General features: G+C 39.0%; 1 protein-coding gene across 1 annotated transcript; it reads left to right on the top strand.

The window, feature by feature from the left end:
• The first annotated feature begins 8558 nt into the window (after window positions 1–8558).
• On the top strand, window positions 8559–12524 carry LOC140951869 (potassium voltage-gated channel subfamily A member 1-like). The gene is made up of 3 exons (XM_073401236.1): window positions 8559–9288; window positions 9648–11337; window positions 11857–12524. Exons 2-3 carry the CDS (start codon window positions 10248–10250, stop codon window positions 12300–12302), a joined length of 1536 nt encoding a protein of 511 aa, XP_073257337.1. The 5' UTR covers window positions 8559–9288; window positions 9648–10247; the 3' UTR covers window positions 12303–12524.
• Window positions 12525–13227: the final 703 nt, after the last annotated feature.

Genomic DNA, 13227 nt, shown 5'->3' with positions numbered 1-13227 from the left:
CGATCGGCTCCTGACCAAGCAAAGTGAAACTAGGGCCGCTGTTTGTAAAGCATGTAGTATAATTTGAAGTGAAATTTGAAATAAATGAGCATAAATATTTGTTTAAATGCGGTTTTTCTTTTGTTTTCCGATGGCATGAACTCATGCAGTGAAATAGACCTTTTTGGTCACTAGGTGGCGAGAGTTGGATAAGCTTGGATAAGCTCTGTGGGCGAGAGGGTGCAGGCGAGTGTAACATTGATGTTTTTTAACAGTGTGCGTAGCATTCGTTGCGTTGCATAAATGTGTATAGGTATTTCTTTATACACAACCCTTAGCAATACCTGTACGGATGAAAATATCGGTTTTTGCGTGATGATCACTTCAAAGCTACAGTAATTTAAAAAACGGGCAACAAAAAACGTGCAAAGTGTTTTGCAACATTACCGCAAAACAAGTTGAAAAGCGATGTTACGAGTTTACCGACTCACATCAAACCTGTTTTGCAACAAATCAGCTTGTTGCAATTTGATTGAAAACTGTCCTCTGATTGGATGAGATTACCCGTGAGTCGCGCCATACATACATACATACATACATACATACATACTTTATTTGAACAGCTCCCTGTCTAGGGCTCTTCCGCCGTCAATACTAACAACTAATTACATGAATATATCCTAATATGCTAAACACTAAAAGTTACAAATTTAACAAATATTTACAGACTTTAGCCTTAAACTTTTTAAGATCGGAAGTTTGCTTAATCTCGTTTGGGAGGTTGTTATACAACTTTGCACCCCGAAAAGCAAATGATCGTTGCCCTGTTTTTAATCTACAAATTGGAAGGTCTAACTCTCCACTGCCTCTAGTGTTTCTGCCGTGAATCCTCTGAATAAATTTTCCAGTAAGATAGTTGGGTATCGGGTCATGAATACACTTGAGTTGTAGTTCCATTAACAGAGGATTTTAAAGTAGAGCGAGGACCAGGGTGCGGGTGAATGTCGCCACACAGTAAGACAAAGTCCTCTCCAACGACGTGTTGGACGTCAGGTAGCGAGATGGTCGTTACGCCATGCTTTGACCATTTAACAATTGGAAGTTTTACACGTTGGTGACCAAGCGAAAATCGTCGGGCGACGATGTAGGAGCAAGTTGTAAGGCCAAGATGGTGAAAGTGCCCGAGCGGTAAAATAGAAGTCACGAAAAAGATGTAAGTTAAGAGACGTACGGCAGCGTGGCCGGCCGCCATAATGGTGTTGATATACATGGTAATCAAGTCACTTGTTGCAAAACAAGTTTGCGTTGGGCCTGTTAAATGCTCAACATTTACAGATTTTGTCACAAAAAGAAAAAACCTCTCCCTACTTTTTACAACAACTTTTCGCAACCTGCATCAACCTGATTTGTCGTAAGACAGGTTTGATTCGTGGTTGGTAAAAATGCGCAACATCGTTCTTCAACTTGTTTTCCAGCATACTTTAGGTGGACCATAATCTACAATTCAGTTTCACCATTTTCATTTGAGAGTGAGCTCCCCCCCCCCCCGCCCCTGGGGGGGATTCCGATGCTTCTGTTTGTATTTCTGTACGGGGAGCAAGTCGCCTCCCAAAGGATTTAGTAAGCGTTCATCATAGTGTTCATAGTCCGTTTTGATGTTAGCCTATTTTATCCATGCAGTCTATCTTACAAAAACTTGCAACCTCGCGTGGGTTGGAACTATCATTTACAAGGCAGCGTCGTTCCATAAAAGCAATGAATGAAATTGTTGGGTTTCCGTTTCAAATTTAAATTCCTGTGTTTTTTGATTATCTGATCGGATAAAAAGTGACGATTTATTTAAAATTCATTTGGTGTAAGTCATTATTTTCCAAGGTCCATTGTAAATTTTCAGTTTCGATTGGATTACTTTGCCTTAAGATCTGGCAAAGTGATCCAATCGAAACTGAAAATTGACAATGATGAGCCTTGGAAAATAATGACTTACACCAAATGAATTTTAAATAAATCGTAACTTTTTATCCGATCAGAAGCTTTGAAAGACTCGCCATGGTTTTCCTCTATTCACGTGTAAATTGACAAAATTTGACTGAAGAAAAAAGAATAAATTGATTTTAATAGACTGCCAACTGAGAAATCTCAGCTGAAAACTATTCCTCTCGGTGTTTTCCAAGGCTTAAATTTTATCAAAAGAGGCTGTAGACAAAATAGGACCAGTAAATCCCATTAATATGTACTTAATTCGGTGGCCACGTAAGGAAACCTGCATTTTGTTCTAGCAATTTTGCCTCGTATAATACTTGACAAGGGAAAAGGAATTTCGTTACGTCTTTCATCTTTTAAAGAAGACAGTCACGTATTTACAGTGGGAACCCTTATATTTCAAAGAAATCCTCTAGTTTTGGCAGACCAGAAAGTGAATCTGGATCAAAGGCAAATTAAAATCTTTTGATTTCATATTCATATTCAGCCAAAATCTCTTATCGCTTAAAAGCGAAGCTTTAAGAGTAAAGCTCACTGCGGAGTGGAGGAGTTTTTGCTCTTAAAACACGAACGATTATAAACGCGTTAAAACGTTTGAGGGTAAACAAGGACAACGAACAATTAAACGGCAATTGGATGCTTTTTTAAATGAAGAGCTTTTTGAGCGTTTGAAAGCAAAAATATGTAGCTAAAAAAACAGCTGTAGTTTTGATTGTTTATATTTCACTCTAAAACGAATTTGCCCATGAAGGGCACGTTTAATTTGTTAGTTTAAAGCAAACACTGAAACATAATACCAGCCGAAACAGTTACATGCTAGTCGAAACGTGAACAAATTTCTCCTGGGAGCGTTTTTCTCGGTATTGTTTTATCATAAGAAGGGAAAGTCGCTTTCATTTAAGCTTGAATCACGCTGAAATATTAATGAGGCGAATGGGCTATTTTTTTCGTTATCAGCTTCGACCTACATTGTATACTGCGGTGGCTATTGCGGACTCCTTCTGTTAATAGTTGGCAAGTATTCCATTACCAGCTGCCGTGGAAAGAAGAGTTGCTTTAAATTTTAATTTGATATTCAAAAAGGTCGACTGTCGCTGTTTATTCTCGCTTCAGACTTATTTTTACCAACCGTGCGATCTGATTCACCCTGGAGAAATCAGAATGCGTGGAGACTTCACCAACAGGTAGAAATAGCCATTTTGCTTACTTTTAGAGGCTATGACTTAAACTCTTATTCTGAAACATTTTCCGTCTTTAAACGAATGTTGGAAAGTCACAATTTTAAGAAACCCCAAAGCTATGCATTTCAAAATATCATCAAACGAGCAGTTCTACACGGGTAATACTAACAACACCTTCAGTAATTTTTTTTTTTATGGTGAGACTTGCGACTTTTTCCGCGGAGCAGCGATTCTGTACATTTCCATCGACAGATACATGATTTAGCCACTGGGATTTACTTACAACTACAAAACAAAAATTTTCGAAAAGGGTATTTTCGCGACATTGCTGTCAGACGTTTTACATCATTAAGTGTTGTAAAGTGCAGTAGACTTGTATTCAGTTGAATAACTCCAAAAATCGAAGACTCGGGATTCCAGAAAATTCTGTACTGGCGGAAATATACCAAGAAAAAAAAAACAGATGTGTGAAATGACTTTTCTAATAATTTATGCAGTGTTACTTTTCAGGTTAAAATTGCCGCAAATATGTATACTGTTTCGTAACATTTATCCTTGAAGCTAAAAGAGAATTTCTTTAAAATTTCATGTTGCAAGGAATAATTGTAAATGAATAAGACAAACTTTTCAGGTGAAACTCAATAAAAAAAAACTTCTACACTTCCTCTTTTCCTGGCTTTTGCGGATATTAAAAGTTAAAATTTTGTCTTGAAAGAAGGCGATACACTTTTGTTTCGTTAATTTGTTGCTCCGATTGCAAAAAACTTGCACAAGGTTACGATAAACTATATTAATCGAAATCTACTTTTTTCAAACCACGCGGAACACCTTAACAGTCGGAGCAAACATTCAATACATCAAAAAGTCGACGCATTTTAAAGAAAACTGGGGATGTGATTTATATTTCATTTATTTGAAGGAGAATTTGCTCTCTTTGAGCAATTTTCACCTAGCAACGTTCTTCGTTTTTGTTTTGAGTGTTGATTGTTTAATTTATTTTCGGTGAAACCAAATTATTGGTTGGCTAAAGTTAGAAAGCATTCAAATAAGCAGAATCAAAGCAGCAGTTAATAATGTGGCCAGTGACCTTTTTGATTATTTCGTAAGCATCAAAACCCAAGAACGTTTATATGCAATTTAAGGAACTACGCAAATGGGCCGAGAGAGCCTGTTTTAAGCAGTCTAAGCAAGAACTTATAAAAAGAAGACATGATTTTCAGTGATTCCTTAAAGCGTTGAAATTGTAGCAAGCTAGATTTTCAGACATTTATAAAACAGTAACATAAAATAATAATGACTTTGGAAGTGACGTTTTCCTATTTTCAAAAATTTGGAAATTAAAATTTAAAACGCCGGGCTATGAGTTTACTGCTTTATAATGGAGAAGCAGAAATTTACGATAAATGCATCATGCAAAATTCGAAATCGCCGACGACAAAACAATTGTCTTTGAGTTTTAATGAAAAGTTTTCTTGTATCTATTTTGTTTTGGAAGGGTACCTACTATATCCTAAGGTTACTTGAAATCATTGTTGTCTTTAGATTAAAAATGAAAAGAGGGTGATTCAATCCATTATATATAGCTCTTTCTTCTTAGAGTCTCTTCATATGATCCTGCACAGTAATTTTCTAGTGGGGCTAATTTAACTCCTTACAGTGAAGTTATTTTTTGGGGAGTTATTTTAACTCCAAAACTCGAGTTTAAAGAACTCTTTTTCAGGCGTAAAAGTGACCCCAGATATTGAGGAGTTAAAACAACCCCCAAAAAGGAGTTATCCTGTACCTAAAATTTTTACTCCACTTTCTGAGTTAAATTAACTCCAAAAAGAGTAAAAACAACCCATGTAAGGAGTAAAAGTAACCCCATTTCGGAGTTATTTTAACTCCAGACTGGGAGTAAAAACAACTCTTTATGACCCCAAATCCGGAGTTAAATTAGGAGTTAAAATAACCCCAAAAAAGGGGTTATCCTGTACCTCAAATTTTTACTCCATTTTTGGAGTTATAATAACTCCCTAAAAATTACGGTGTACGATCAACCGGATCCTGGTTGTTGTCTTCTTTTCATAACAGAAATTTCAGCCCAGTAAATAGAATAAAATAAGGAACCTTGAAGGGGCTGAGTGTCGAGGAAATTGCTGATTTGGACCATTTATGTGCTGAAGTCCTGTGAAGTCATTACTCAGTGTCTTAAGATATCAAACATTTTTCATCAGGGAGCACAGGCCATAATTATAATATTCCTGGTGATTTTTGTAGGCATAATATTAAAACTTGAAAAAGTTGACACATGTTTTCAAGTTTCAATCTATGTTTATCCTTGCTATCCGTTGCAACAGCCTCATTCTATCCGGTAGCCTTGTCGTTTCTCAGAGGTTATGTTCGAGAAAGGTCGGAAAAAGTGCACGCGACAATACCGAGAGTTATTGCGGGTGGTTTTAAGTTCACTGTTGTTCAAAGAAATTTAAAATAATGGCTCGAGAGGCCATGGAGATATATTTTCGAGTGCACAGGAACGCAGCAAAAGTAGGTTCGACAGCTACAGTGTCAGGAACAGTGTATTGATCAAATCCCATATTACCCTCCGGGATTGTCGCGTGCACATTTTTTCCGACAATCTATCTCAAAATAGCTGTATATATGAGTACTTGTACGGGTGACTGATTTGGAACGGTGTACCTTAACGTCTCTAATGTGTATTTGTTCAGTTCCAACAGATCACGATTCTTTGATTGCAAACACATTCTTATTTGAACATGTTTTACTCCAGCAACTCGGGGCCAGTTTCTCGAAAATCCCAATAATTATAGTGGGGCCGAAAAGCTGTTGTTGTTTACATTCAGGATAGTTTTGCAGATAACATGATAAAACTATCAGTTAACAAAACAAAATGGACTACAGCTAGGACCCGCGCTCTTATTCTTTAGGTTCTGATTTGAATATTTGATTTCGGACCCGAAAAGTTACCTGAACTTTCGAGGGCCCGCAAGGTCAAGGAAAGGTAACCGAATACCCTGGTCCATCATAGTCCCCGATTTTTTCCGTGTGACGAGCGATCACTGAGCTCTAAACGATGCCATATTGCTTGATCACATTCTGGGGGGTACGCTATTGCCCGTGGGGTGGCAGAAAACTATTTTCCCTCCCCCACCCCTTCAAGTATCACCTTTCATCCACCTCCCCACGGTATGGTACGGAACGGCACGCTTCTTAGTTTTAGACCAGCACAAGAAAGCAAGAGAGCGGGACCTGGAACTCGGTGATGGACTTTGATGATCACACGGATAAATAGGGGACTGTTATCAGTGCATAGGGGTCAATTTAAGAAAACTTTTACAAGTGTAATTTAGAAGTGTAGCCATTGTTTCCAGAGTCTAAATCATTGGCTACACTTGTAAATAACACCTCTAAAAGTTTTATTAAACTGACTCCAGAAATCCCGAAAATAGCGCTTATCAGACTAGGTCTCGATAGTGCGCGCAGGCCAGGGCCGGCCCGGGCTGGGTTGTTCAAAGTAGGGTTAAGATAACCCGGGTTAAGTGCGAAGAGATTTGAATTCATGCAGATATGAAAGCTTGAAAAGCAAATTCAGTTTAATTCTTTTTATATACAACATGACGATTGGATGATCTTAAAAGAATAGAAAAAATTATCCTAGAACAATCTTTGGAATAAATGAAAAGGAAACTTGGATTAATGATTTAACCTCAGGTTAGCGCTAATCGGCCTTCGAACAACTGACCTGTCTATTATCGGTTTGATAGGAATACGTGATTGGTTGAAAATCCGCTCGCTTTTCAGCGTCTAGATCAGGTGTTGGAATCGTACACATTTTCCCGCTCTTTTTGTCTGCAGCGGTGTCTACCCGTACAGTGAAAACCCGTGACTAAGAACCTACACTTTCCCAAGTTAGCCTAAACAGGTCCCTACCTGAGTGGTAATTAACTTTGGCTATGTATGTTCTTAACTAGGTTCTTACTTTCTGAAGAAAAAAATGCATTGAAACTAAGAGTATTTAGTGGCATAATCAGCTTATTCCGTAGATAAAATCTGCATACCATTACATTGCAGTTGGAGTGATAAGACATCTATATTCCCAAAGAGGTTTTAGAAAATAAGAACCTGTTTCAAATTTTAGGTTAAAAAAGGTCGTTGTATAGAGGGGGCCTAACTGGCCAATTAATTTTAGGCTAACGGGTTCTTAAAAACCAGTTTCTTCGTCGCGAGTTTTTACGTTATGTAGGCTTAATTTAAGCTCTGCTCGGGTGAAGTAACCGGTTGCACCTTCACTACCTTTACCCCATTCTAGTAGCAGTTCGCAAAATATATGGAAAGAAACAGTGAGGTTTTTAAATCATTTCAGTGAATCGAAACGGTTGTTTAATTGGCGTGCTTGAAGAGATTATTGTAAGGACACTTATGTCTTCCTATTGCACTTAGGCGGTTTCTAAGTACCATTATTATTTATAATCGTTTCTTTTATGTCGCCTTTTTTTCGCTGGTCAAGATTTGAGGGTATGTAAATTTTGACTCAAAACATCCATACCAAAAAAAAACAACTTTTCCTGGTCCATTCTACATTTTTTGGTAACATTTTTCGTCCCTGAGGAATAAAGTAGTGTTTTTATTTTGACTTATCTTTTCTGGAGAAATTTCTTCCAAAAACCCCGTTTTCTGAGACAAAATTTAGACGACATGCAAGAACTTGTTTTATTGATTTAAATGAGGTGATCCAGAGAAGAAATTTAAAAGAGTGACCATTATAATGAAACCAACTTCAGAATAAGTTTTTTGTACTTCTTCTATTCTCATACTTGAAGTGGCTATGTCGCGCTATTTGCTGTCTTTTAAAAAGCTAAAACTTGTACTCGCATTAATTGAATTGAATTGAATTGTTATTTAAGGCTATATTTAGGCATAGAAACTGTTTCCTGTCGTCTGTTGCAACGGATGACAAGGATGGTCGTGGATTGAAACTCAATTTTTCAAGTTTTAATGCTCTACCTGCAAATGTCACCATGCAGAACATTATTATGGTTCTTTATAGCTCTTAAGGAGCATCAGTTTTTTGGGTGAAGGCTCTATTTGCTCAGAATTAAAAAGACAGCAATATTCTCGTGACAAAGCTCTATTAAGTTAAATGTACGTTATCATTCTCCCTTGAGTTTATTGAACGGTTGCAACAAAGGTATAGAGCGGGTTGAATATTTTTTTCCAAGTCCACGGACTAGGAAGCTTCTGGCAGGGGTACACTATGCAAAAAGCTTCACTTGAGGGTCAAAAGAGTTAAAGTTTTTAACACTTTAAATCTGTCTGGTTGAGTAGAAAGGTTTTGTTTTTTCGGCTATACTTAGCTATTTTCCGAGGGAGGAATAAGTTTAGACTGCAATTAACACCTTTCGGGCCGCATTTATCTGTTATTATAACCAACCATTCAGTTAAGCTTAGAATTAACTAGAATTAATATCGAAAGTGTCATTGCAATCCGATTTATTGAAAAAATTATTTGAAACCTTTCATCAGAAGGAGTATCGTTGCGCCTGAAGTTTTGCGGTGCTGTTGACAGTAAGCCACAACTCCCCAAAGCTGGCGCCAAAATTGGCAAAGCCATTAAATATTTGTCTTTAATCATTACGTTTGCTAAACACCTGTCCCAATCAATAAAAAAAGTCAAAAGATGTTAGCACGGATTTGCTGGAGAGATCCAAATTATGCCAGATCATTAGTTTAGAGGCTGAAGTTCGAAATAGTCTGAAGTTTTTGTCTGCAGTTTGTAAAAGCTGGAAGTTCTTACGTGTCATAGTTCTGGGGAAATTAAGGTTTGCGGCGGAGTGTCTCGAGCAGTAGAAAAGAGGATTGAAAATCTTGCAAGGAATCCTACATGCGTCATAGTGGGTAATCAATTCAAAACAACTCGATTCCGAACAAAAATAAGATGTTTAAAAATGAATATTATTGTACAGAGAGTCTTTTTAATTTGTTTACCTCTTAGCCTTTTATGGCAAAGACTCGACTTTTGAATTATCTGCTTCTACGCACAATTGTTCACATTTACTAGTAAGGCCAGTTTAATCACAGCTAAGGCAAATGGAGTCGACAACCCACAATATGCAGGGACTAAGTAGTCAACAAGCTTGTCACGAAAGTAAGTGTTTAAAAACAAATAATAGTTTTCTTTTTCTCGAATGATTTAAACGCGCTTTATAAAACTAATTTGACGTATTTTCCTTAAGGGCGGTTTCGGTTGATGGCAATATAGGTGTAATTGCGCTGTTGACAAAAATCATCTGGAACCCTGAAGGTGTGACAAAAAGAAAGGCAATAACTAACCTATAGCCACGTACTGAGAGTGCCAGAAAACCATCTGCAATAAGACATCTTTATAAGAAAGAACAAATATGTTCGGACCAATCTGGTTCAATTTAATTGTAGTGTGACACGATGTGAAAGCCGTACTAAATTAGATGGACTGTGAACCAACTAATGCTGATTTTAATTTTCTAGATTCGTCTTGAAGAATTAAAGAACCGTTCAAAGGCTTAGAAGCAGGATTCCCAAAGGCTTCTGATCCACGCAACCAACGTGGCATGAATTGATAGTTAAAACAAGAATTTAACTATAGGCTGACTCGTTGCTCAATGGTCCTCCATCGAACGGCTTTGGCCCTAAAAGGTGAAAACTTCGCACAAAATTTTGCCCTCGTGATTTTAAGTTTTCGCTCACAAATTCTGGTAGCATGTGAAAACCATCTGAAAAATCAAGCATAAAAAGGGAATTGTCGATTTTCAAAATTATAAAAGCTTCTTGCTGCGAGCGTTAATAATTTAGAAGTTTTCCTTGTCGCTGCAATCAAAGAAAGACTTAAAGAGACTCATTTTGGGATTATATAGCATTTGGATGTGGGTGGAAATGTGATCAGTTTTAATGCAAAGAAACAGTGGCGTTTGAAATAACTATGGGTTAATTGTTACCACGCATTTGGAGTCAAAAACGTACGCGGAGAAGAAGGTTTGACATTCGGCATATCGAGTAAGAAAAACAACGATTGTAAAAGGAGAGTTTGACGATAATTTCTGGCCTCAGAGCCTGTGAAGTCTTATATTTATGGCAATGGCCGTAGCAGCTGCAGTGACTCTCAGTTATCGGCGTTCTCGCACCTCGTCGCGTGATTGGTCGATTGCCAACTCAGTGCCGGTCGCCGTGGACAAGTTATCAACGCCGATCACCATCAACATTGGCGGCAAAAAATACGAAACGTATGAGAATACGCTGAACCAGTTTCCCAACACCCTACTTGGAAATCCTGAAAAACGCAAACGATACTTTGATGAGAAGAAGAACGAGTACTTTTTCGATCGTCATCGCGGTGCCTTCACTGCTATTCTGTATTATTACCAATCTGGGGGATTGATAGAGCGGCCTCTTCACGTGCCCATGAATATTTTCGTCGAGGAACTGAATTTCTTTCAGTTAACCGATGAAATACAAAAGCAAAACGAAGAAGCTGCTCTCGCCGAAGAAGAAGAAAATGGCGAGGATGAGGAGGAGGAAGGGGAGGCTGAGGAACTTCCTAAGAATAAAACCCTGCGGAAGATTTGGCTGTTGTTTGAGTTCCCGAGTTCGTCTCTTTCTGCAAAGTGCCTTGCTATTTTCTCGTTAGCGATTATCTTGCTTTCCATCTTAATATTCTGCATTGAGACGTTGCCGGTCTTGAAGGATTTCTCCCACGTGTTTTTCATACTAAACGCAGTCTGCAGCTCGTGGTTCACTTTCGAATACGTGATTCGTTTAATAGCTTCTCCGAACAAGATTAAATTCCTCAAAGGGGTTCTAAACATCCTGGACCTTCTTTCAATTCTCCCGTTTTACGTCACACTCAGCGTGGCCAAGAAATCTGCGCAGAGCATCGGTATTCTCCGTGTCATGAGGGTGATACGTGTCTGTCGGATCTTCAAACTGACACGTCACTCCAAAGGCTTGCATATTTTGGGTAACACGCTGTACGCGAGTATTAATGAGCTCATCATGTTGATGTTGTTCTTAGTCATTGGCGTCGTGCTTTTCGCGAGCGGTGCGTATTACGCCGAGGAGGCATCGAATCCGAAGTTTAAAAGCATACCGGCAGCGTTCTGGTGGGCTGTCGTTACTATGACAACCGTTGGGTATGGTGACGTTTATCCAATCACTACCGTTGGTAAGTTGAGTAAGTTGTTAGAGAGTGGAGGAACGTTCCAGGGAACCCATCAGCTAAGGCTTATTTCCGTCAAGAGCCCCTAGAAGCCCATTCCTGGACTCCTGCTCCCTTGAAAATCGGGCGTCCTGCGTTTGTTAGTATGAAGGATAAAAAAGTGTTGCCACAGCCCTCTTTTCCGGCATCCATTTCCGGCATCCACTTCTGATTATATCACTGAAAACCTACCTTTCTCCACCACCGCACACCATATAACCCACTTCAAAAAGGTGCCATCGAGGGTTATCCCTTCTAATGTCTAATGCAAATAAGAATTCTTCACCGTTGAGAAAAATTGATTTCAGCCCTGGCTAATGAAAACTGAAGCTGAATAAAATTATTGGTAACCAAGCTGTTCCGATATTTTCCTGCATGATCATGAACCATGCAAAGATAACTTTCTTTTAGAAGTAACAGTATTCTGGAGAGCGTGAATCTTTGTTTTATTTTGTTACCGACTTACAAACTGCACTATATTTTCAGGTAAATTAGTGGGAACCCTGTGCGCCATATCTGGCGTGCTCGCCATTGCTCTCCCTGTGCCCGTCATCGTCTCCAACTTTGAATATTACTACAAACTGGAATTAAGTAAAAGGCAGGATGCTAAAAATGCAAGTGCAGTCACGTATCAGAATCTCGAAAACCTTGTGCTTAAATCACCCATGATGGAAAGAAAAGTGGCTAAGGAGGTGAACGAAATCGGTTCGCCTCTGAACGTGCATCAGGGAAAGCTGGATGTACCTCATGGTCTTCACTCGACCTCTTTGACGGGGCATCGAAATGCAAACGGGGCCATGAAAATTGGGCATGACACTATAATAGAAGCGGATGAATTAAGCTTCTCTAGTGGCGGAGGTTCTAAGCCAACGACTCCAAAATCTCGAAGGAAACATCACCCTGGCCATCCCCCATCTGAAACTATCTTGTAGAGGAAGCGCATGCGCAGAAGCCTTGTGTTACAACGCATGTGTGAACCGCAAGCAAATCCTCACAGGTTCGTTTTCGTTAAAATTCAGCTGGACAGCAAGGACAAACAAGCCTAATTCGCCCCAGTATCATGGTCTGTAAGTTCTACCAGATCCGTTATGTCCTCTTAAGCACCGTTCCCTGGCATGTTGATCATTGAAGTCGTAATTAGGACACTCGCAATACTGACCCGTTTGTACAATACAATGGGGCATGTCCCAGTTGCCTCAAGCCTCTGTTTCAAAGCGAGGCTAAGTGTGAAGCCATTGATGTGAAAATGATTTTTTTATTCCTATGCAAATAAAACTCGTTTTCACAACAAAGGTTTCGCACTTAGCCTCGTTTTGAAAGTGAGAGCTTTCGGAACTCAGAACTGGGCTATTCAATGCAATGCAGTGCAGTGCAATGCAATAAAATGAAAATGTATTGCAATACAGTCCAATCCATTGCAATACAATACAATGTATTGCATTGCACTACAATAAAATGCAATTCAAATTGAGAACTTGAAGGACCAACCTGGGCACAGCGCAGTATGAATCGATGAAAATGCAGGAAGGTTGCAAAAAAGAACGGTTCATTCATTTTAATTCGCACTCTGATTACCATCATGACTTGTTCAGGGCGGGGACTTCGGCGCAGTAAAGTCTGCTACAGTCCAAGGAAAAAGTCATTGGCAAATAAAGGTGAATTGTTTTTACCATGTCCTTTTGGCCTAGCTGTCTAGCTGAAATTTTGATACCGCGAAAGGAACCTAAAAAAACCACAGAGTTACGGAAAAAAAAACCTTTATTGACGAGTCAACTGTTTATGGAAACAACTGTCAGTGAACACGAACAACGAGTCAAGCAAGGCAGCGTAGAGGGCAACAAGCAAAAGGGAGTGTGG

This window comes from Porites lutea, chromosome 11 (assembly GCF_958299795.1).
Source record: "Porites lutea chromosome 11, jaPorLute2.1, whole genome shotgun sequence".
Lineage (NCBI taxonomy): Eukaryota > Metazoa > Cnidaria > Anthozoa > Scleractinia > Poritidae > Porites > Porites lutea.
Note: the sequence above shows the minus strand (reverse complement) of the source record. Positions and strands in the feature narration are given on the sequence as shown.